Source organism: Chamaea fasciata, unplaced genomic scaffold (genome assembly GCF_029207755.1).
Source record: "Chamaea fasciata isolate MVZ Bird 193981 ecotype frontalis unplaced genomic scaffold, bChaFas1.0.hap1 SCAF_7, whole genome shotgun sequence".
In the NCBI taxonomy this organism is placed as follows: Eukaryota; Metazoa; Chordata; class Aves; order Passeriformes; family Sylviidae; genus Chamaea; species Chamaea fasciata.
Window position 1 is genome coordinate 51,924,056 of NW_027094092.1, and position 26,310 is coordinate 51,950,365.

General features: G+C 44.1%; 1 protein-coding gene across 1 annotated transcript; it reads left to right on the forward strand.

Annotated features, from left to right (window-relative positions):
- The first annotated feature begins 17,081 nt into the window (after positions 1–17,081).
- On the forward strand, positions 17,082–18,744 carry DIO3 (iodothyronine deiodinase 3). Its single transcript, XM_066186926.1, has one exon. It carries the CDS (start codon positions 17,368–17,370, stop codon positions 18,190–18,192), a length of 825 nt encoding a protein of 274 aa, XP_066043023.1. The 5' UTR covers positions 17,082–17,367; the 3' UTR covers positions 18,193–18,744.
- Positions 18,745–26,310: the final 7,566 nt, after the last annotated feature.

A 26,310-nucleotide genomic window follows, 5' to 3' on the forward strand; every position in this document is an offset into this window, starting at 1 on the left:
ACTGAATTACAAATGAACATTGGGAAACAATTATATGCCATCAGTTCAGTAAAGCATTTGTGATTATTTCTCATCTGAGCCTGAATTTAAACTGACCTGAAGAAAACATGATATGTGTTTTGAAATCTGGCTTACTGTAGATTATCACCTATGATGTATATTATTCGGTAGACAAGATTCTTAAATCAACTTTGTTAAAAACTTTTGGTATCTGGGAGAGTAAATTGCCTACAATGAGACTCCATGATGTAGCTAAGCTAGCACGAGTTATAAATAACAGACATGGAAAAGAAAAAATTATAATGAATAGCAGGACGAAGGACATAAAATTAAAAAACTGGAAAAAATGAAACTGATACACATAAGAAAAAGGGACACCCATTATAGAATCATAGAGTCATGTAATGATTTATGTTGGAAAAGGCCTTAAAATGCATTGGGTCCACCACTAAACCATGTCCCTGAGTGCCAAATCTACGTGTCTTTTAAACACTCCTACGAAAGGTGATTTCACCACTTCCGTGGACTGTCTCTTCCAATGCTTGACAACCCTTTCCATGAAAAAGATTTTCCTAATACCCAATCTAAACTTTGCCTGGTGCAAATTGAGGCCCTTTCCTTTCGTCCTACTGCTTGTTACTTGGGAGAAGAGCCTGACTCCTACCTCTCTACAACTTTCTTTTGGGTAATTGTAGAGAACAATAGGGTCCTCCCCACAAGCCTCCTTTTCTCCAGGGGAAATTTGGCCTGAAAGGATGCCATAAACTGACCAAATCCATTTCTGATTCTCTATATAGGAACAACTCTATCTTTCTTCTTAGGAAATTATTTTCTGTTTATCCTTTTCTTAGAAACATTTCAGCATGGATTTTATTCAACTTCCATAGTGCTTCAAACATTTTCCTGACGTCTGGCTCAAATCTCTCTTGTTGGTATATAACATTGCGTTCAGCTCTGAACAACACACACTCAAAAAATATCTGGATTGTATCTGCCACCAGCATTTTAGTTCATCCTTACATATTACACTCTGCTTCACATAACAAAATAAACTCATACTCACAGACTGTCAGACAAAACTAAATCAGAAAATGCATTCTGGAAGTCCATATAATGATGTCCAACCAGTACATACACGCAGTTTGAGGGACCAGCCCAGAACTATTCCAAAACCTTAAAGCATGCATGACTGTGGATGCTAAGCCCTCAGCACCAACAATGTTACTCTATAGGTCCTGTTTTGCTTTCACCCCACGCTCTTACAAGGCCACACTACTTACTAAAGTAGATACAGCTGCTGGCAACCACTCACTGAAGAACATCAAAAGCTGTGATGGGATGTAGAAAGCTATTAATTAAGAAAGAGAAGGTCAGATACAAAAAGGCAGAAAAAGGCATTTTATAGTCATCATTTGCCCTGGCCCCCATAACATAGAATTATGGTCATGCAGCTGTGCAGCCCTTTGCCTTAGGGTGATCAACACCCTGGGTTTGAGGACACAAAGGTAGATTGTAATAGCCAAGAACTACATTGCCTTTAATAATGTCAGATTTTAATTTGGTATCCCAGAACACAACCAAGGATAAGATGTAACTAAGATAAGAAAAAAAATAAATACTTAATTTCAGAAGACAATGAACTGGCATGACGTCTCTTAAACAATGGAACAGCCTCCCAGACTCTTCCCAGTAATGGAGCCTATTTGTTTGGTGCTTTTATAGCCAGATTGGCAAATGTTCGAAAACAGCCTGCAGGATATAATCTTGCTTTGGCAAGAGATTGGGCTGGATGATCATTTCCATCCAAGTTTCCTCCCAGTTCAGGCTCAAGTTTTGGAAGCAGAATCTTACTTTCTTACTTTGTATTTACCATTTGAAACCGTACTTCAGTTGGAGGTCCTAGATACAACACTTAGCCTCAATAAATTCTAGTTAGAGCTCTTGGGATATGATACAAACCCTCTCAGAGATGACTGGGCTTCTCCCACTTCTATAGGGACCCTCAGAACAAGCCTTTGATACTCACAGAAATGGATGCATGTCTGTGAATTTGCAAGAAGTCAGAGTCACTCATCCCTTTAGGCTGGCAAGAAGCAACCTAGCACTAGCAGAAACACTGTGCAGCACTGTGAACAGGTGACTTTGCCTGAGCTACTATTTCCTGCAAAACAGTGGAACACTGACACAGTGACACAGCTTCTGGATCCAAGCTGACTTGTACCTTGTCAGTCTGCTACATGCTCAGGGGACGCTTTCACCTGCTCTCATAGAAATGTCCTCAATTAATTGCTAATAAGCAAAAATAAAATCCCAAAATCCCAAACCAGCTTCTCCCTTTTGACTCATACCATGGTGCCTCAACTCTTTAATGCCCATCATCGGACTGTCAGTACACAGAGGCATGAACCAGTATTATTTAATGTCTAATACAAATCAAGCAATCAAGCATCTTGATTCCAGAAACCAAGAGAACCGCACTGCACTCACAGACAACAGCTGAGAGTGTTACTGGTTCTTTGGGACCAACTTGTCCTGTCAAAATTTCTGTAGTGTCGAACCTTCTTCTCTAAAAATTTATTTCTTAAAAACATCTCAGTTTAGCCAGCTGTAAATGGGTCATCTAAGCCTTACAAGTAATTTTGAAAAATTACAACCACATTCTTGAATGGAGAGACCACATTTTTATTTCACCAATACGGATATAAATTAGAACCCTTCCTTCTCTCTTTCTCAAAATAAAGAACAATGCTATTTACTGGGCTATATATTGTAGCCCTTCAACACAAATACATGCACACTAAGACCAAGACCACCAACACCAAACACAGAATTATTTATTGCCATGTGAAAGATAACTACACACAAGACAGCAAACAGAAAAAAAAATTGAAAACAAGTTTTAAAATTAAGATTACAGAGCAGAAATAACAGGAGAAGAACTTAAACACATTGCTGCCCCAAGAAGATGAGAATTTCAATGGAAAATAACTACCAAATGTTTCCAAAGCCAACCACAAAAAAATCAAATAAGATTCTACTTAAACACAATTTATTCTGAAGATTTTGTTGTTATAGAGTCACACATGCATGTAGAATTCATGGTTATTTCTCAAAAATTAAACTCTTCTGGGCTCAGATTTGTGTACCACCAAAAAAGGGTTTTAAAAAGAGAAATCCCTCTATTCTGTGAAACAGTTTCTGGGAACTTTCCTGGAAATCCCAGCAAGACCAGCCAAAGAAAATTATCTATGGGGAATTGTGATTGTTGCAGCAAATGTGAGCTTATACTCTGATTCATTTAATTAAGTTCTTTGAGAGAATAATGGGATACAAAACAAGGAGTATACTGAAGAAGAGTAATCAAGCTATAACAAGATCTCTCCAGTTTTTAACTGTAAATTACAAAAATGCAAATCCAGATCAGCAAAAAAGCCCTACCGCACTCACATGTTATGATTTTTCAATAGAAGCTTTAAAGCAGCATTTGTCAGTGGTGTTAATTTTAAATTATATGGCTAGTGACAACACTGTATACCACCCAAGATTTCAGCATGCTGGGAAAATCACATTTCTCTTTTGAAGTTATATTTCAAAAAAAACCAATCATTTTTGAATTATATTAATGGGTACAGAGTGAGAGAAGAAAACACACACAGTGAAAAAGTTAAAATAAGAAAAATAGATGTATAAGAGATAGATTAAATGTCCATATTCCAAAGCCTGAGTGACTTTTCATTTCTATTTCAATTTAAATGAATAGTAATATGTGATAATTGTGGTAGGAAAATAGAAACTGTTCTCTCATAAGCAATACTGCTGCTTCCAAACAACAGCACTGTTAACACGTTCATTTGTATTGTACTGTATTAGTAACAGTCAAAAATTGTTATGAATTTGTGGTTATTGACTGAAGTCCACTGATAGATCCATGAATTCCACTTGGACAAGCACATAAGAGACTCAGCAACTATGGATCCGTGGGTATTATCAGCATTGTCTTTGAGTAGGATGGCAGCTACACTTGGGTGAAGACTGGTCCCCAGTACACTACGCATGCCTACCATCTACCCATGCCTCCTGTGGCACAGCTAGGAGAAGAGTCGTTTTGGAGAAATAACATTAAATCCTGGGAAGAAAGTGTAACAGGAAGAAACCAGTCCTCAGAGATGGAGACTGAGATGCCGATAAGTTAGAGCTGATGTTGTTAACATTTTAATGAAAGATAACAACAGAGATGAAAAGAGACATAATGCTTTATTTCATCTCTGCAGTTTCTGATGTGCCATTCAAAGCACCACCATAACTAAGGCATGACAGCTTGGACCAGGACTTCCAACAGGTTTTATTCAAAGTATGTTATGTCTCAGTAAAGCCTTGAAAATTTGCCTTAGTCACACCTTGTGTTTCAGATTACTCACAGGTTCCTGTGACATTTTTATGTTCAAGCTGGGAAAGATCAAACAGGCCAGTTGAAAAAACTTAATACACTTCATTTTTCCTACTAAAGAAATTTTTTAAAAATTTTAAAAAATAAAAAGAAAAAAGCAAACCAAAACTTCAACAAACAAAAGAAAAACCTACCAGATACATTCTTAACAGAAGAGTTGTATTTGGGGCATTTATAACACTATCCAGTCACAAATACACCACATTCTGGGGCGATTTTATATAGCTCAATTACAGCAAAAAAGCAAGTGAAAATTTGCACCCCACACTTCAAATGTGCATGGGGAGAGGAAGTCTGCATTTGAACAGCTGTCGTATGTGGAAAGGAGTGACTTCATTCCCAACACACAAGATATCTGAACTGTCAGAAAGCTGCTAACAACCTCTTTAGTACTGCCATCCTCATGTACCTCAGGACACAAAGACCTGGGCTGAACTCCAAAATTACATTGTTCAGCAGCTGAATGACAAAAATCCATCTAGAATGTAAAAAAAATTTACATCAAATTAACATGCAGTAAAAAATGAATTTTGCAGTCCTTACTTAGTAAAACAATTTCCTCACATCACCTTTCCCAGAAATGTGAGACATAATACACAGTGCTAATTAAATCTCATACAAACATTACTGACATGTGCAGAAGTACCCTGCTTCAAGTGCTTACTCACTGAATACCATTCAAACAAATGGCAAGTTATTGCGGGTCAGGGGCAAGCATTACATGAGGATTTTTCAGCTATTCAGAGCTGTGAATCTAAGGTGATGTATTGTTAAATTAAATATCTATACAAGAAGGCTGTGGTTACAGAGTTTGATGGCAGTGAGCACTGTACTGAATTTAAATGTCACCTTATTTATCATCCTGTATTATTTTTAGAATGTTTGGTGCTAGGAAATATACTTATGCAACTTTAATTCTATACTGAAAAGCTCTCTATAAGAGAAAAAAAGTTGATGCCAGAACTTTTCAGAAAAATTATTTTCTGTTTCTACAGTTCCCATAGCTGTGAAAATAAGCACCTCTTCAACTATAGCCTATATGTGTATTCACCATATCGGGTCATTTTGGGAAACTTCCATGCAGGTGTTTAACAGATTATGGCTTGATGTCCTAATGGAAAAAAAATTGATCAAATACCAAATAAAGTAAATCATTTTTACACACAGAATGGAGGATAAATGTTCTATAAAATCCTTCTCTGGCTGATTAGAACCTAGAAATGAGAAAAAGTTCCAAACACCTTTAAAAGTGATTCATTAAATGCTGGAGGCAGCATCACTGCCTCCTATTGCCACGTGCTCAAATTTCATCATCTCCTGTCAGAGACCAACCGGCCGAAGTGATGGTGGTACCCACTAACTAAGCAACTTCTGTCCTGATTACCCAGATGAGCTGCTGCTCTCAAAAAACAGGGCTGCTCAGCACAGGACTCCTTCCTGTTTTCTCAGTACACAAAATTTTCCAGCTTTGTTCCCTCTAAAAAGAGTTCATATTCATGGAGCCTGCTAAGACTAAATTTGGGTGGTTCTTAGCAATAGATAGATATTAGAACCAAAATATTCCCATTAAATCAGCCAGATCTAGGATCCTCCCCTTCTTGCTTCTTAATTGTCACCATGACAATGTCAACACTTCAATCATCAGTGCTGAACATATGCGAGATGTGGCCCAGCTTGTCTCTTGGAGTCGTTACCTAGACTGCTTTCAGATGCACTACTGCATTTGGTTTATATTTCTTTAGTTTTCTTCACAGTCAGAAAGCTGAAGAAAGAGGATGGGAACCAGACAGCCCTCGTGGCACAGAGAAAATAGCCACATAATGCCCATTTCTTAGGTTAACAGAACAAAACTGCTTTAAAGGCCAACTTCAACACCACTGTTGGAAGGGACTGATGACAGGACTGATTGTTGCAATATCTCTTTGGCATCCGACTCGAAAAAAGGTGTATGCTTTGTCACAATAGCTGGGGTCACTGTAATTCATATTAGGAGCAGCTGAGGGAGCTGGATTGTTTAACCTGGAGAAAGGGAGGCTCAGGGGAAACCTTATTGCTCTCTACAACTACCTGAAAGGAGGTTGTCGCCAGCTGGCAATCAGCCTATTCTCATAGCAACCAGTGACAGGAAGAGGAAACGGCCTCAAGCTGCACCAGGGGAGGTTCAGGTTGGACGTCAGGAAGAATTTCTTCTCTGAAAGGGTTGTCAAGCACTGAAATGGACTCCCCAGAGAAGTGGTGGAGTCATCGTCCATGGAGATGTTCAAGAAACAACTGGACGTGGCACTTAGTGCTATGGTTTACTTGACAAGGGGGTAGTCAGTCAAAGGTTGGACTCCATGAACTTGCAGTTCTTTTCCAACCTAAATGATTCTGTATATAGGAAAAAGTTGCAGCTGAGGTAAACAAGGGCAAATATTCCTCATAATGGAAATCTATACCTTTAATATTGTAGTACCTTTAATATTCTGTTACATCCTTAGTGTTAATTTGGTATAAGACTAAGTGTTTCATAAGCACGGTTTTATTTTTAAGCAAAGCCTTTGGAATTCTGTTAAAAGATGTTTACAGTAGTTAAAGAAAGATCACATTTTAAAGGTACATTTCTAATTACATTCTGGCAGAACCTTAGCTGGGAACACTACCAGCACTATTTTGATAGCAAAAGCTGTGACAGTTACATCAGCTAAGGTTATCTGTTGTCTGCTTATTATCATGATCAAATTAAAACACAAGAAGAATATGGTCAGCAGACCATATATATGACATAGAACACTGGAGTGCAAAAATTGGGTACAACCTTAGGAAATCTGTGAGTGTACAGAACATTTCACTGGAAGAACTAAACAACTTCAAGGACTGAAGCAGTATGAACAGGATGAAATCCAGAACTGCCTAGCTCAAATTCATGAAGCTGGCAGCAAAAAATATCACAATAAACTGGGCACTTGCCAGCTGCACGTGGAGGAGAAAACTCTAGATGGTTCAGTCAAAGTCAGGGTTAGTATAAGCCCCTAGAGAGAGGCAGCAATGGTAAACAAGTACAATTCAAAAACACATGGGGTATTTCCAGCAGTGAGGGATGTGCTGGTCATACGTCACTGGAATACTGTGTAAAATTTAGGTCACTCCTTTCAAGGACAGACACAGCTGTGCTCCATATGGGGAAGTTCCACAGCCACAGCCCTGTCACACGGCCCCCGAGCATGTGCCTGGGCTCCCATGTTTGTGCCTGGGAAATCCCATGCCATGCACTGCATGAGCAGGAAACCCAGGCTGTGGGAAACATGAACAACACAGATGGCCAGCGAGCACACAATTCGCCTGAGCCTCTTCGGTCACACCAGGCTCACCAAGATGGGCTGACTCTACTGTGCGTTGGCTGATACAACAAGAGAGGCTTCAGAACAAAATGTACCCAAATTTTCATTTGTCCTTTGGGTTTCCAGTAGGTCCAAGCCATATTGCACAGCGGTGCTCAAATAACACAGCACATGTAGAGTACACCCAGCATGTCGCTGTCATGCCACGCTCTTTGCCCAGGTGTTCAGCTGTCAAGCTGCATCTGTGCTTGTCTGTGACTTCCAGATGTCAACCTGACTGATGAGAATGATTGTGCTGAACCAGTGACCATATGCTCTGCCAAGCAGTGGTAATGCAGGGAAAAGGAGGAGAGGGTAGAGCCATCTTTTGTTCTCCAATTAATTCCTTCCTATATGATGCAGGAAAATGGACTTGTCATGAAACAGGTGCAGAAAATTGCTTCTAGAAGGATCAGAGAAATGGAAAATCCATCTCATGAGAATAGACTGTGCGCACATCTGAACAACCAGGTGCAGACCAATGTGAGCCTCAGTTGGCCTCATACTGTCCCAAAATCCACATGGCCTGATTAAATCAGTGCTAATGAAGTCTCCAGCTGAATTCACCAGCTCAGGTTTAGCATTACACTGCCATAGCCCTACAGGCAGCAGGAAAGGCTCAATTCATATCCCAGCTCACTAAGATTGTAGCAGAGAGACTGGGTCTGCCTGTCCCCATCAGTGCCAACACACCCCAAAGAGTTTGGCTTCTTAGTCCCAGAGGAGCAGTGCCCGAGGGGGTAGGACTGCCCTCAAGGATTTTAAAGGTCTTTTCCAATCTAATGATTCTACAGTTCTTTAATTCACAGAGCAAGGGGAGACAGGATAACTGCCTCAGCAAAGAGACAATGTTGGCAGACCAACAAGCAGCGTAAATATGCCATAGATACAGTTCAGCTGAAAATATGAATAATTCTATCCATTATAGCAGCGAGATCCTGGAAGAGCTCTCACAAGTAATGGAGGAAAACTGTAACAAATTTTAAGGTGATGCTTGATTTTTCTGAACACATCTCTGTGCCACAGAGGTGTCTGAAACGCCTGCAGATGCCCCATGAGACCCCATCCTGAAAATCTCTGTTAGCTGTGAACTGCAAACCAAAATCCAATTGAAATCAGAAATTTAATTAAAAGCAGCACTTCTGAGCCAGCTGCTGGCAGGCATTACGCTGGTAAAAAGTGACAGCTGCTTCATTGGCAGTGCAATGTCAACAACTGTAGAAGAGGCCAAGGAATAGGCATGGGCCACAATTGCTCAAGGATACCTCACTTTGAAGAAGGTATTTGTAAAACAGTTTCAGAGGCTGTTGTTTATCATTTCATCAGCTAAGATACTTCACTCCTGGTTTATATTTATATTTTGCTGCTGCCTTCTTTGGTTTCTTGGGAGTTTTTTTGGCTCAGTGGGATCATTATGCCAATTAAAATTAGTTAAGAGAGAAAATGTCAGGTTTTCCAAATACAACATAATTGTTCTTTAAAAACTATTCCTTCATTACCTAGCAAATCCAGGGTTTGTTTGCAATAAGTGTGCATTTCCAGAGATCTTTCCCATTTATACAAGTTTGATCCATTTTATTTGCATATGTAAGTACATGACCCCCATTTTTTAAAAGGAGTCATTAATACTTTTCTAAAAAGGCAGCATTCTCTTGTTTTAAGAAATTCAAATTTGGTTTCAAGACACAGTAGCAAGGGATTAATAATGTGGCCATTAAATTAAGTTCCACGGGGAAGGGTGGACAATTCCAGTTACGCAGAATAATTCACACATTGAAAACAGTGAATTGGAACCCAAAGTTTTATATCTAAGTTTAAAAGTAACTATTCAGTCTTTGGTTTTTTTCCTGCTAAAGCTTCAGGTAGATGTGATGTGCCCTCAGAAATTATGAGCTGTATCACATAGATATGCTTGTCACAGTTTTTCCCTGTGAAGAGACTATACTGCTTAGCCTAAGAATAACTTTAAAATTCACAGAAAGTGAGAACTGTTGAGCAGTTAAAAATAAAAAGTCATAGGAGGACACACTGTTAGGCATAAACATTGAGACCCTTCAAATCAACTTCAGCTGTTGAGCTAACCTAAACATTTCAGGTCAGATCCTGATCTCAGTGAATTCAAAATGATTGGCAGTGATAACTAATGTTTCTCCTTTTATTTCTCTTTTCCTGCTAATGAGTATCAGATATAACATTGCAAGACTACACTGTAAACAAAGTGCAAAGTTAATCATTTTCAAAAGGAACACTTTATTCACAGTAGGCTGGGGAGGGAAGGAATTAAGCCTGAGTAAATAAATCATGAATGTAGATAAGAATATACAGAGAAATCAAAAATAAGAAGATGCAAGTAAAGAAATTAGTGGGTATATGATGAAAGCAAAATATACTGCTTATGAGGAAAATTCAACAAGTGAGTAAAATGCTGAGTAATTTCATTTGTGCATTAAATTACTTGCAATTTCCTGCATAAAAGTAAAAAATAGAACAGAAATTCAGGATTGCTATGCCAAAGATCTTTTCTTCATCCAAGAGCAGAGGAGCTAGAAGGTTTACACAATTTTATGTCAATTAAAATATTCCATATAAACAACGCATACTTGTCCAAACTGACTGACTTCCACTTCCAATTCTTTCTGGGCAAAGTCTGAGAAAGAAATACTGCATTGCAATATAAAATAAGCAAATTTCATCTATTTTGGAACAAGTAAAGAATTACATGGAGCTCAGATACATCAAAATCTTTCTATCTGGCTGCAGAGGCCTATTATTAGGATGTGTTAAACCTGTCCAGAAACTTCTTTCTACTATTGATAAACAATCCACACATTAAATTAGGAGATTAAGACATCTATTCCTTCCAGTCCTTATGTATGTTTGTCATTAATCCAAAACAACATTGCCAAACGTTGACCACAGAAATAGTAAAAATAAATACCAAAGGTCTGGGAAGAGAAATCCTGAGGTCACAAAGAGAAGGTAACTTCAAGGGAGTATCCTGGAAATTAAGTCTTATAAATCATCATGGGCTGAAAGAAACAAATTCGGCAATTGCATAATGCCAATTTACAAGGCTAAAAATAATAAGAGTTGTGGGGTGAATGCCAGGAAAAAAAAATCACTGGAAAACTTCACAAACATTTATGTTCAAATAAAAGGCTTGAAGCAAGAAAGCCGTTTGATGAGAGCCTCGGTGCACAGCACTGGTGCCTTCCAGCCTCCTGCTTGGAATGCCACTTGCTTCAAACGAGTCAGTCATGCTTACAGCAATCATGTACACAAAACCAGACCCCATTATGTTCATAGTATACCTTTTAGTGATGGTGGGGATAAAAGGTCAGCAGAATAATCATCTCCGTTCTATATTCAAAGTAGGCTGACACTCCTGCCTTTCTGGGTAAACTCCTCCATTCCCACTAAAATGTTTGTTGCTCTGCTTTACAGCTTATTCAAAACCATTAAACCACTGCTGGGTAAAACCATTATGTTGTAGAAAATGAGGGTCACCCTGAAGAAGATTATCCTATACATGATCCCTAAAGATTTTCCTTGAATAAATGTTTTTTAAAATGCTATTTTTTCCTGCCTTCCTCTCTGAGTCTGTTGGAGATTGAAAATTCAAACGTGTGTATCATTTCAGGCAGGCACATGCAATCGCCTTAAAACCTGAGAATTATTAAACTACATTATATTCAAATTCTTTATATTCTACTGTACTTGCTAAGGAAAGTGAGATGGTGAATATTGGACCCTGAGTTTTCAGACCCCCTTTTGTCTGCTATGATACTACATGGCTTGGGCAAAATCACAATCACAAGGAAAGTGCTCGGAGTTTTGCTGCTGATCACTGCCAGCTTTCATCGCACAAACCTTGGGGGTCTGAGGACCAGCCTGTGACAAAGACTTCCAGACAGCAGTGAGACCACCCCCCTCCCCTTCCTTGGCAAAGGATCTCAAAGGAATAGTGCTCCCTTTGCCCTGACAGAGGCTGGACCCAGTCTTTCAACTCCAAACTATCCCAGTAACATGTTGAGAAAATACTCTTGCTATGCTGCCTTTTGAAAGATGAAAAACTAATCTGAGTTATCAGCCTGCTGTGCCCATCTCTCTAAAGAGAGTTATTGTATTGAATTTCTATGTCATCCGCTGAAACAAATTCTGTTGTAAAACACTGCACGTGGTGAATTTTGTTACACTCTTCTTAGAGGAGATTTAGATTCAAGCAAATTGCATCTCCTTACCTTCCCCTACACCACACCTGAAACAAAGACAATGGCAGAAGTATTTTCTGTTTTCTGCCAAGGACTTCATCTGTATTCACTGTGTATAAAGTCTCTGCTTAAGTATAACTCTACGGGGTTCCACTTCTGGACTAGACCGTTGTCTTTGCTGCAGAGCAAACCATTCAGATGACTGTAATTATACCATACTACCTGGGGGTCCAGCCTGAGCTCTTGAGACACAGCAGCTTTTGAGCAGTTTGCTTGATGGGTAGCAGGGATGTGCTTGGCACGGGGGGTTCTGGATAATCTGATTTCCCACTGATGGAGGTGTGTTAGCAGCTGCTGTTGAAGTTGATATTGCTGGCTCCCCCCAGAAGCCAGCTGTGCACCCTATCCACTTACATTGCCCAGCAGGACCTTGTGACAGCCACTGTCACCTCCTGTCCATCTCCTATGCTCTTCCACTACACAAAAGGGTAAGACTATCCACATTTGCAGTGAAACTTGTTCCTGCTCTTAACACACTCTCACTGTGCAGTCCCACCCGGGGGCGGATGGATAATATTGCTAAGTCAGTTGGATGGGATGGTCCTGTTAGCCCTGCCTTGGCCACCAGCTGTGGCCATTTCTCTTGTGCCTCCCCTGCATCACAGATGATAATTTCCTTTCATCATTAGCAAGTTTGGGGAACTAACCTGTCTGGAAATTACTCTTTTTTTCTAAAGCCAAGCTCTTCTGCCCCCTTAGACCCCAAAGCACATCACTGCCGATCACTTCAGGATCACACAAGACACAGTGCAAGCAGAAGGGAGGAAGGATTAATGGAATGGAAAGTTGCACCTTTTGTCATTCCAGTTGCACTGAAAGTAATGTTATTAGACACCATTTTAGGGATCCTAAAGTAAACCCTCTCACTAAACCATCTGGGTTTAAGACCAGATTCTTTAATCCAGAACCTTTTGGTTATCTAGTTTCTACCCCAGACTGACAGGGGCTGGCACAACAGGGGCACTAGGGAGCAGCCATGGAGAGGCAGGTGCAGAAACCCACTAACACATCAGGGGAATGTACACTTGGACACATGGCAAAGTGGTAGATGGCTCACAGGCTCAAGAAAATGATGGTTTACACTTACTCAGAGTGAGTATTGTACTAACTGACCTGTGGCTGTGGAATCAGTTCTCCCTCCAAATTAAACAACCCTTTCCCAGTTCAATCCAGAGTCAGCAAAAAGTGAGGGGGAAAAAATTGGAAAGCTTCAGTCCTGGGAACCTCTTTGTCATATATGACATACTTGTCACGTACTCAAAGGTAAGAGTGACAGGGTGGGTAGGAGATTCAAAGGCCATGGCTCTGATAGTGATTTTATAGACAAATCTGAAGCATAGCACTTTTTTTCTTTCCATACTCAAACCTACTCCAGGCATTACCTAGGTGCTTGGGTTTGTATGCTTTTTTCTGAGTCATGTATATTTTATTAAAAAAAAAACCAAACACAGAAGGGAGGAAAATAAAAACAGGTGTCATCTAAAAGTGGTGAAAGATTAAGAGAGAGGCAGCTCCAGAGACAGCCAGACCCATGCACAGCCTCCAGCAAATGGTAACTTTTTTCCAGAGGTGTCACTACAAGCAAACAACTGCAAATGGAGTTTATCCACCACCAATTTCAGCAATATAACATCTACCCAGTTCTTACAGATACCAGACAGGTGAGTAATTTACCACTGCACACTGCGCCTCTCTTCAGTCACTGGGTAGCCACTTAGATGAGTAGAAATTGTCCAGCTCTTATTTCAGGAAAGTCTTTTTCATTTCCTTCACATAGGGTTCTACCACATAAACGACATGGAGCTTAGATGACATGAGAGGTGGAACTCTTCCAAAATACATTTCAGTTCCTGTCAGAAAGTATTGCGTGCCTTTGTGCAGGAAATTATAAAATAGAAAATAAACATGTAAATATACCATTTCAACACATCCTCTACATCAAAGCAGACCTGATGGTTTTAATTTCAGTTTTTTGAGGTTTTGCTTTTATAAGTTGCTGGATTTATTTTGCAGCTCCTGTTTATGAATAGAACTTTAAAAGAGTTATAAATTACATTTATCAAATGAAGAAAAACTACAGCTATAAAGTTCTCAGAAAAAAGGAAATAATGTGAACCATGTATGTGCACTTGTGTGAGGACACACACACACAAACTTATGTATTTTTAAGTTAGTGACTGCTGAACCACAGACCACATGCAGAAGAGTAAAAACCACCCATAACCAGATGTGCCACTGTAAAACCCATATTTTAGGATATATTCTATGAAATCCTCAGTATACAGGAAGAAATAAGTTCCCACACTATTAATATCAGTGATATGGATTCCTAGAAAGACTGACTACCCTCACACACCTAAAAATAATCCAAGTTCCAGTTGGGAGGTACAGCCTTTGGGAAGTAGACAGGAAGTTTACCGGAGTTAAAACACAGGATTTTGAAAACCATCCAGCTTAAAACAGACATGAGAACAGCAGCAAGATGTCACTTCAAACCTTCCAAGTACCAAAGGGCTGCAGAAGGAATTCCACCCTTTCCCCTGGAGTTAATCCATGAGTGCTGCACCTTGGCTGAGCACATCAGGGCATGGCTTGTGGGGAGCCATGCACAGCCACCGTTTGTTTCACCGTGAAACAGTGGCCTCGGGACATGCTTGAATTTTCCTGTGGCAGGAAAGTGCAGCAGTGGGCTAGTGAAGCAAAATGCTTCAGTTCTCTGCTCTATCCACAGCTGAATAGGAAACCACAATTCAAAGGTTTCCTTCAAGCTAAAAAAAAACAAAGCAAAGCTGTTTACAGGGAATGGAGAAAAAGTCATTTCCAAAGTCCCTATCCAGCTGCAAATAGAGTATATATGACCAGATAGCATTTTTACCTCGGAAAATCTCTCACTGATCTAGTAGAGCAAAGTTTGTTGATATTCAGGGTTGCAAACCCATCTGTTTACTCAGGCTTTTGTCTGTTAGCATAGTCTGAAGAGGTCACTTTGAGAGATCAATTTTTTTTCCTGGGGGTTTCTTCAGAGCTACCACAATTTGTTGTTGCGTCTCTTTAGAAGCTTTAATTTGTGGTTTTCAAGATTGCATAACTGCACAGAGAGGTGGTGAGTGGCCCACATGAACAGTTCAAAATAAGTTTGACAATATAGTAAATATCTACTCAGTAATTTTCCCTGGACTGAATACCGTGGAATTCCAAAGTTATTAATCAGACAAGTGGATGAACCTGGCTTTATGAGGGCTGGAGCATACAGTTCCCTTCAGATGTTAAAATGCTGAATAACCTTGCTGCTGACTCCAACTAAAGATGATGCACCAGGGCAAACCAGGTATCTGATTAGATTGCTCTAAACCAGCCTATTCAGAACCAGATGAAGAAAAAAATAAGATGGGATTTTAATTTTGCCTTTTATTTCGGGTCCTTGTAATAAGTTACATAAAAATGAAGCAAGCTGCCTAGCCTCCCATGAGGAGGCTCACCATTCATTTTTTTCCATTTCACAGATGATAGATAGGAGGCACAGACATGCACAGTCACTTTTGGAGCACAAACTGCACCTGGGGAAATAGCAGGTCCTCAAGGTCTTTGGGAATCTGCAGCCAGAGACCTGGCATTGGCCACAGGCAGAAACAGGGCACTCAGGACCCACAGGCACACTGGGTTGCATGTTCCAAAATCAGTGTGACAGGCACCTGGGTGAGTGGCAGCTGCAGCAGTAGCTCAGGGTTGCATGAGCTACATTTGCATAGCAGAGGGCAGTATTCAACGTTTTGGACAAGTTAATGCCCCTTTCTGAGGAAGCTGGTGGGGAAATGATGTGCATGCTGCAAGCTGGGAATCCTGCAACAACGGAGTGGCAAAGTTCTGAGTAGAGACACCAAACTACTCTGTAAGTAAGCTCTGTACTTCTGGGACAGGTCTCCATCTAGTCCAGCAGGAAGGAACTTACATGGACAGCACACGTGTCTAACTGGCCATGCCCGTGAGGTCACACTTCAGCCCTCAGCTTAAGGATTTTGCCAGACCTAGTCCCGTGAGAAGTTTGTGTTTGTGTGTCACTTGACAGGTGCAGAAAAGTACTGCTGGCTCCTCCTGGGACGCCGTAAAGGAGTGTCCGCCCTGACTCTCTGCTCACGGGGATGCAGCAGCACCCCAGTGAGCAGCGGGACATCGCAGACGCAGCGCTCTCCTGTCGCCTCCACAGTCCCCTCTGTCCACCCACTGTGGCGCTTCCCGCAGCACCGGCCCCGCAGCGGCCGCGATGCAGCCCCGTACTCCCGAGAGCCGCGGGCGGCGGGTGGCGGGGCCGAGGCAGGTGGAGGAGCCCGGGCAGGTGGAGGAGCCCGGGCAGGTGGAGGAGCCCGGGCAGGTGGAGGAGCCCGGGCAGGTGGCGGGGCCGGGCCCGGGCGCGGACACCCCGGCCGGGCTGAGGGCCCCGCGCTCCCGCCGCCGCCGCGGCTTCTCGGCCAACAGCTCCCTCTGGCGGCCGCCCGCGCCCCTCCTCCGCCCGGGGCAGCGCCCACCGGCCCGCGCCCACCTGGTGCCCCCCGCGCCGGGGCCGCCGCCGCCGCCGGGGCCCGGCCCGCCTAGCGCGGGCCCGGGGGAAAAGCGGGGCCGGGGCAGCGCCCGCCGCCCGTCCCGCCGCCGCCGCCGGAGGATGCGGCCGCGGGTTCGAGACCCGGGCGCTCCCGCAGCGCCGGGGCGTGCGGTGAGGCGGAGGCTGTGCTCGGGGGGCGACCGGGCCGCCGGGGCGGGGAGGGGACGAAGGCGCGGGAAGGGACGCGGCGAGGGCGGCCCGTCCCTGTCACCTGCAGGCGCTGCCGGGACGGCCCCGGCCCCTGCTCCCGCCCCGACCCCGTGTCCGCACAGCCCGTGGGGCAGCCGGGCCGGGGGCGGGATGTGCCTGTTGCATTGTCCTTGGCGGGGCTGTCTGTGAGCGCCCGCCGCTATCTGAGGCCGGGGACCCCGGCGGTGCCCTGTGTCGGACTCTCTGCCCCGCCTGATAGCGGCTGCACCCTGCTCCTTGCACGTCCCTCGCGGCTCCCGCCGGGGCTCTCTCCCCTTTTGTCTGTGTATTTTTAGGTCATTAGAGTGGAGGGGTAGGTAATCCCCAGGCTCAAGTTCCAGAGGGGCGGGTTCTGGACGGAGGTGGAGTCACTTTTCATTTAAATCCCTGACTATAAAATGGGCTTAAAGAGAAGCGGGATCTCAGCTGTGCTGCACAGACCCCGGCACGCAGGGTGCGTGGGGGCCCCCCGGCAGCCAGCGCCCTGCAGCACAAACCGCTGCGATGCTCCACTCCGTCGGCGTTCACACCTTGCAGCTGCTCACCCAGGCGGCCGCCTGCATCCTCCTATTTCCCCGCTTCCTGCTCACCGCCGTGATGCTCTGGCTCCTGGATTTTCTGTGCATTAGGAAGAAGATGCTGACGATGCCCACGGCGGAGGAGGCGGCCAGCGCCAGCGAGGAGCCGCCCCCCGACGACCCCCCGGTCTGCGTGTCCGACTCCAACCGCATGTTCACGCTGGAGTCGCTGAAAGCCGTGTGGCACGGGCAGAAGCTGGACTTCTTCAAGTCGGCGCACGTGGGCTCCTTGGCCCCTAACCCCGAGGTGATCCAGCTGGACGGGCAGAAGAGGCTCCGCATCCTGGACTTCGCCCGCGGCAAGAGACCCCTCATCCTCAACTTCGGCAGCTGCACCTGACCCCCGTTCATGGCCCGCCTGAGGTCCTTCCAGCGCCTGGCCGCGCACTTCGTGGACATTGCCGACTTCCTGCTGGTGTACATCGAAGAAGCACACCCCTCCGACGGCTGGGTCAGCTCGGACGCAGCCTACAACATCCCCAAGCACCAGTGCCTCCAGGACAGGCTGCGGGCAGCTCAGCTGATGAGGGAAGGGGCGCCCGATTGCCCCCTGGCCGTGGACACCATGGACAATGCTTCCAGCGCCGCCTACGGTGCCTACTTCGAGAGGCTCTACATCATCCAGGAGGAGAAGGTGATGTACCAGGGAGGCAGAGGACCAGAGGGCTACAAAATCTCGGAGTTGAGGAGCTGGCTAGACCAGTACAAAACCCGGCTCCAGAGCCCCAGCACGGTGGTCATCCAAGTGTAAAAAGGACCTGGCAAGGAGCGCAGGGGTGGAGAGGCGAGGGAGGGCGGGAGGAGAGGTGGGGAGGGAGAAGGCACTGCGTCGCGGATGGTAGGAGCTGTCTTCCCGCGGGGACACTCGAAGGAGGCTGCTGCGCGAGCTTTCGAGCAAGACGTGCCATAGTCCTTTCTCTATTCAAATCATGTTGATTTGCCAGCCACGCTCTGTCAATACTGTATTTCCATGTGCGTTTTGTAAATAAGCCTCTTTTCTTTTTTTTTTCTTTTTTTTTTCTTTTTTTTTTTTTTTTTTTTGAGAAGCGTTTACTATTTTTTAAGGAGGCTCTCTTCCTACGGGATCTGTTCCCAGCTGCGTGTGTGCGCGGGTGTGTGTCTGAAAAGTTGTGTACAAGTGCTCCGTGCTGCCTAGCAAGTGCTAACTGGGATTTCTAGTATTTCTTTGTGATGACCGATTTTGAAATGGGTTTCTCTAATGCCAGGAAATCGCGTCTGATGTTGTCAAATACTAGAACTGCCAATAGCCAGAGCTGGACGGAATGTCCTATTTATGTGGGGGGGGGGGGTTTTGTAAGAGGTTCGTTCACCTTCCTTTTTTTTATGAATTTTTTAAAAGAATAAAGGTTGAGTAACAACACGTCTGAGGTTGACTGCCTTTCTCTATCTTCAGACCGCTAGGTTCACTTTCCCTTTTGCCTACCTCGCAACATTCCCCCCGCAGCCGAGGAGGGGCAGGCGGAGCGGCAGGCGGGAGAGGATGCGCTGCCGGGGGCTCGGGGGCGGCGAGCTCTGGCTCGGCGGCGGCAGGAGCGCGCACCGCCCGCGACCCGGAGGAAAGGGAGAGTACTGGGTGTTCCCATGGGGAAATCCAAACCTCCGGGGCTCCTGGGGGAGGACACCAGTCAGGAGGACCGCGTGCTCCCTCAGTGACCCCGGCGAGCCGGCCCCGGATTGAGCCCTGGAGGGCGAAGGTGCAGGGTTGACCGGCGCTGTGCAGGCAAGTTAGTCCCGACCGAAAACACGGGCTGAGGAAAGCAGTCTTGGGCGGGAGAGCCGCGCCGCCGAGGACACCTGGTCTCGGGCACGCAGGCGGTGCAGGACCGGAGCCCGGACGGGGGCAGCGCGAATGGCACCTGCGGCGAAGCGCGGCTGAGGGGCTCGGGCAGCAGGGCAGCGCCCAGCCCGGCCGTGCGAGGCTCAGCCCCACCCCCGGGGGCTGCGCTTGAAAGGGTGTGCCTTCGGGGCACACCTTCGGGGTGCCGAACCGTGCTCCCTTGGATCCCCACAGGTGAGACAGGGCTTGGAGAGCATCCCGCAACCTCCGCAGGAGCCGTACAAAGCTGCCCAGAAACAGTGGGTCTTTAAGGACCACCCGTGGCGCCTCTGAACGTCTCCACGTCCTTGTCAGCAGCGGGACGAGGCGCCCGAGCAGTTAAGCCCCTAAGTTTTGGAGAGGGGTGCACGGCCCGAAGGCAGGGCAAGCGGTGGACGCCGCTCTCCGCAGCTGGGCACCGACTCGGGCCCGCAGTGCTAAACTAAACCTGCGGGAAGCTGTTTTGTAAGGGCGTTATAGCCCCTGTCTTGACAATGTTCCTCTGGAACCACAGTGTTCCAGTCTTTCAACATTCACGGTTTAGACCAGCACGCGTAACCGCTCCCGCCTCTGCCCGCAAGAAAAGCAGCACCGAGAGGTCCCTCACAGAGAAATCAGATGCTCCGACCCCGCTCAATCCGTCCCCTTCGCCCCCGCAGCTCCCCTGAAAATCGGGCCGCTCTGCTGAGGTGTCAAAAGATGCGGCTCAGGTGCCCGCTTCGGGCTTCCCCACCCGCCTGGCCATTGCGCCTGCTCCGACGGGCACGAATCCCATTCCGCCCTTCTTCACCTTTTAGCTGCCACCAAGAGCGGACCCCCCGGCACCGGGCTCAAGGCACCGGTTCCGCCCGTCTCAGGTGCCTCCGGTTGATGCTGGGGCGGCGGGGCGAGAGCCCACCCTGAGGCTGTCTTGTTTTCCCTGGCCGGGCGCTAGGCGCCAAGCACAGAGCCCTCTGCGAGGTCCCGGAGCGGAGGGGAGCCTCGGCAGCAGAGCCAGCAGGAGAGGCTGCGCCAGGGCATCACCCCGCTCCCCCCGGCACCACCCCGCTCTCCCCGGCACGGGCAGCGCCCGCCCAGGCACGGCAAAGGTGTGGATGCCTGAGCCGCGCCTAGCCCCCGCCAGTGCCTCCCGGCTGGTGCATGGGCACACCGGCCTCGGGTCCCTCCCGCCACCCCCCGAGGGACGAATGAGCGCTCCTCCCTGGCACGAGACTCCCGAGCACCACCAAAGCCCGCCCTGCCCCGCTGCGGGACAGCAGAGCCCCCCTCTCCGCCCTGCTGCCCGCGGCCCCCAGCGCGGTCCCGGCCCTGGCCCTGCCCTGCAGCGCCTTGCCCAGCCCCACGCACGTCGTGCCGTAAAAACCAAAGGCAGAGGAGCAGCGGGTCTCCTCTCTCGGCTACAAGGGCAGCCTCTGTGTACGCGATTACTCCTTTTCTCTTTCTTTTTTTTTTTTTTAACACCTTTGTTTTCCTGACTTTACAATAAAACCATTCTTTGCTTTCTCACCTCGTTATCTCTTTCCTTTGTCCGCTTTTGGCAAGCTTTAGTTGTAATCCGAAGTTACGGGCAAGACCCGGGCACATCCCCACCCCAGCCTGGCCCCCAGGACGTTTTCCGGTCATACAGACAGAAATGGTCACTGTGGGCTTTAATAATAACAGAAACAGCCTCGTCTTTACTCTCTACTACTAGCAGATCTTGGTCAAAGGCTATATGAGGTCAGGATTTTTTTTTCCCCTAAATAAGTCAGCTTTCTAAAGCTACATTCCTCCTTTAAACCGAACACAGAGCGCTTATTTATCACTTTCTCTTTAATCAGCAACAGAAGAAAAATTTGCTATGAATTCCTGGAATCCCTGAAAGGGATCACACTTTTCCTTTGCACAAATCAAAGTTATCTGCTCCTATTATATCCTCCACTTAAAATGAATCATAAGCCTCCATCCCACTGAGCTTTCTCGGGGATACTTGTTTAGCACAGACGAGAACAATACGCTGTACATCTAAAGAGCCCAGGGCGGCAGAAGCCTCTCTGACTGATACAAAAGGATTGAGAAACGTCCTATCTTTAAAACGCATTTTTAGTGCTTTTCCACCTCCCTAGTGCACGACAAACAGAAGTCAGAGAGCGCAGAGAGATTTATCAGAGAGAAATCGGAGTGGCAATTACATGTTCTGTCAATAATTAATTGAATTATGTCCTCATGATAATTACATACAGTCCTTTAGCCAGGAGGAGAAAGGAAAGAAGGAAGTTGTGGTGTGGTCAGAGGGGGATCTCAGGACACGGTTCCAGCCATTAAAAATGTGATGTAACATTGCAATCTGGTGTATTCTGAGACACAAATGGGGAAACATATATGAAACCAACTACTAAAATATTATTTGCTTTACAGCAGGGAGACAGAAAAAGCACTTGCCTTCATTAGTTGTTTTCACTACTACTTTCTGCTGGGGATTTAAAGGTACTTTGCCATGCAAAGATCAAAGGTTTTGCTCATTTGAACTATGACCTATACGTTGTAGCCTTTCTATTGTTCACCACATACTACCTGACTACATTGGATGTTTCTGATGTTTGGAATAAAAATTTAAATTGGTCCAGAAATTAAAATCAGACCAACAAAGCATCCTACACTCAATACAAATGTAGAAATGACACATCCAAATAATCTTGCAAGCAAATTCTTACTCTGACACTTATTTTTCTGTACTTCTTCCAGTCATAAGGGAAATCATCATATCATTATTAATTTATTATTTACTAAGAGCTGTTAGAGTACTCTTTTGGTACACAAATGCAAGAAAACAAAGAGCTCGATTCAGTTCTCACACAAGTTTTGCACTGGTGTAACTTCAATGACACGGGTGTAATCACTTCAGAACCACCTGGGTGTAATTATGATCAAAATCTGGGCTATTGCACTTCCTTTGCTTTTCTAATGGTTCAAAACCTCTATTTTTCTACAGCATGCTGTGGAAGACAGACAGCTGTTTGCATACAGAGCTCAAAAATCATTCTCAAGTTCCTCCTCACTGCCAGTGCCAGGGTCCTGTATCCTGCCACAATTTAGGCATGTCAGCACATTTCCTCACCGTTCTGCATCCTCCCTACAGCATGAGAGTTGTAAACCCTACCAATATTTGTTCCCTTCCACTTGCACATCCTCCTGGTGTCTTGAGCTTTAGATCAGGTAGCTTTTCATTCTAATTGCTTTTAAGATCCAGATGCCAAAAGGGAATTTGACACCTGCTTCCCCCTTTGCAAATTTCTCTTTTCAGACAGATGTTTGGTGATGCCTCTTGAAAAGGGGTTCATTTATGGCCTCATTTAATTGACTAACTCTTGTATTTCTCATCTTCTTGGTCTTCCACCTGCTTCTTCAGAGATTTTGGAAGTGGTTTACAGTGGTAGATGCACTAATATTCAATAGGCAAAAACATCCTAATTAGAACTGCAAACAGTATTCAGTATTTCCTGCGTGAAAATGCAATACAGGGCAAGGTTAAAATCCTTCAGCCAGCATGTTTTGCTTGAGAATCCTTCTCAGGGCTTGTGCCCTCAGAAGTTAGGCTCCCTCAGTCTGGTCCATGAAGTTCCTGTGATAGTCAAACTTAGAAGATCAGGTCTGTATGTTGTTTCATCTCTCTTTGGCAAATTAATAGCTCCATCCTGACGTTGCTTATGGAAGCATTTGCTTCCATTTCCTTTCAAGTAATAAATATCCTCCGTCTTAAAAGGACCTTTAGAACATGGCCATATGGAATAAGGTAGCTCAGCTTCCTACACAACCCCCCAGTGCCCAGAATTACCCCAACAAGGAGGTGATCCCTGAGAGTCTGATAAAGGTATCCAAAAGCTGCATTTCTTACTGGAGTCCCCAAGAATGAACTGACACATAGTTCCCAGCAGAAGGGTATTCCATTATCCATTATAAAGCAATGGGCACTATGGAAAATTATAAGCAGATTTGTATTTTACTGAAACCTCTAGCAATGAGGGTAAAAACCGTGACAAAGCTTTCATTCTTTTATGCCCATCTTCTCTTCCCACAATTTTAGGTTAATAAAGCAACTAGTGCTTCAGTAGTCTGCATTTGACCAGATTTTCACATTCCTTTCCAAGTCACCTCAGGCTAGATTTTTAGGGTCATATTTCTATTTTTCTGGCGTCTTGCTTTTCTTGCCTGAAAAGTCAGTCAGGATATACATTCAGAATCACAGCATATTCTGAGCTGGAAGGAACCCACAAGGATTATCAAGTTCAACTCTTATATGAATGGCTCACATGGGAATGAAACCCTCAACCCTGGGATTATTAGTACCACGCTCTAAACAACTGAGCTAATCCTTTGCAGTAGACAAAATTTCCGTATAGTTATTTAATCACTATAGATTGTCAGGCATAATTTCTCAAATTATGAACCACCTTACAGAAATTAAATGAGGTGTCACTGCATAGAATCTCACTTCAAGTATCATAATTTTTTTAAATTTTGTGTTGAAACATCTTCCAGAGCTTTCTTTGAGTTCATATAAATTTGCAAGCATAATTATGTCAAAAACATCTTTAGTGCCGAAGACCTGATAGTGAGAATAATGCCTAATAATAAACAAATCATTTCATAACATCTGGAAAAATTTTAAAATATATGTTTATTTTAAAATACATTTTATTAAGTTATAAATAAAATTTCAATGTATATGTTATGATATTTAAGAATTGTTCTAATGGAAATGACCCTTAAAAAAACTATGGCACTGAGCTGAAGAAATTCTGGAAGTTGCACAATTCCATGCAAGAAAAAAATATTGTTTATTTGATCACTTTCTATTTGTGATGAAGGACAATCAAGAAAGAATAGGGTGCAAGGCTGCTGTCAACCAGATTTTCAGCACATGGACATAAAGAACATATTGTGCCACTAACATACAGATGCATACAATTGCAGAGGTCAAAATTAGCCCAAAGTGTATTTGGAACATTGGAAAGGGAGTGGCAGGGAGTTGTGTATTTTATAGAAGAAAATAGTCATTTCAAGACGTGATAAATACACTTTTTTAAATTACCAAATTAATTTTTATGTCTTCTCACTCAGAAGTGAAACATATTCATTGCACGTGTGTTGGTGAATAATGAACAGTTTTGGAGAAATGGAACAGATTAGATAAAACTCAGTTGTCTAGTTCCCTTTATTTCATTTAATCATTTTTTTTTTCCTTTTAACTGTATATTGCCTTCTCTAGAATGCATACCACTGGAATGATTATGCTGGGCTCCAGTTTCTTTGATGTTCATGCAGATCTGTGTGCATTTCTATCAGAGTTTAGTTGACTGAAGTATCATTGATACTATATAATCTACCATGACATCAATTGTTCTATCTACCTGATTAGAGCAAAAGTACAGTAAGCAAATGCAGCAGAAGAATTTGGAACTGTTCCCCAGAACTGACCGTCCAGACCTCTCCTATTCCCATAAGATGTCTTCAGTTGATTCATTCAGCCATAATAAATTCCAGAAGTTATCTATTGGGAGGAACAGGATGGAAGAAAAAAGAGCAGATTGAGGAAGAAATGTCATGGATCTTGCATTTCGGGTATTTTTTTACTAATTGAGTAAAAGTCTTCTGCTGTCTTTTCATGAACACAAAGACAGGCTGGAAGGAACTCCATAGTGATCTATCAGTAGAACTGAAACAAATTGGTACATACCATAGAAGTACATCTGTTTCCTAAAGCTGGATAGGAAGCTACCCTGGGAGATGTAAATTAGCACTTCCTGCAGACACTGCTGGAAGCTGGAAAGATCTTTTTTCTTTTACCACATATTCCGTGTCACTATGAAATCACTTTGGAATCTTCTGGTTTGTTAATAAATCTAAACCCAAAAAAAGAGACTCAACAAAAAGGAAAATCAGAGTTTATTTTGTCTTTCCAGTTATTGAACATGCCCTCTGACACAGTTCATTCCTAGATCTGTCAAGCCCCTCTTGCTCAGTGCAGTCAGGATCATAGGCCAGAAGAAGGGAAAGAACCCACTGAGGCCTCTGAGAGGAGCCACAGCACTGTACTACAAATACATGAGATTAAGGCCAAACTGTGGGACAGTGAGAAGAGGGAGAAGACTACCTATTCCCATGCACAGCACAGACAGCTGGCAGACATGCACAGATAGATATTGTCACTGAAACCTGGTGCTATTTTTGGTACCAGGTGAGCAATCAGGGCATTCATTGCAATTCCCATGTCATTTGTTTTTAGACAATGGATGTGTCATCATTGCAAAATGGAATTTGGGGTTTTTTGGAAAAGAAATCAACACTTAAGTCATACTTTTGAGCAAGTCAAAAGACACCCAGGGGTATGATTGCCTTGTATGCTGTTCTTTTTAATAAGACCAAGGAAAAGCATCACTAGATGGGATCATAATCATCTGCTGCTTTAATGCAGACAATCGAAGAAGTCTCCTTACTGCTGGCTGTAAATTCATCATTATGGATACCACTCAGAGTCATTTGGCATGACATTTTTTATGCATAGAACAGAAAAGTGCAATATTAGCTCCTGAGTGATTGGATGAGTTTTACATCCATTAATGTGCATAAAAAGAAAATGTTTCCCAGCTCCGACTTATCTCTCCTACACAAACTGGGAAGATGCAGATTGACTTGCTGCTGTTAACTCAAATTTTTGGTGCATTTTTTCATTCTGTCCAAAGTCCTGTTTATTTGAGAACCTACTATCATCATGCATTGTAGATTTTACTGCTGACTCTGAGATCGTAGCAGTCTGGCTGTGTTCACATGTTATGAAATTTACTGGATGACAGGCAATATGAGAGAAAATTAGTTGCACTAACCCCATAATGAATAAGCATTTCTCAGGTCACTGCTTTGAGAAATCAAGGAACTGGTAGATCATAATCCCAGGAAATCTGGAAAAATTTTTAATCACATTTTTAATCCACCCAATTGCCAGTTCAACCTGGTTAAAAATCCATGTGTCATTCATCTGAAACTGAAAAATTA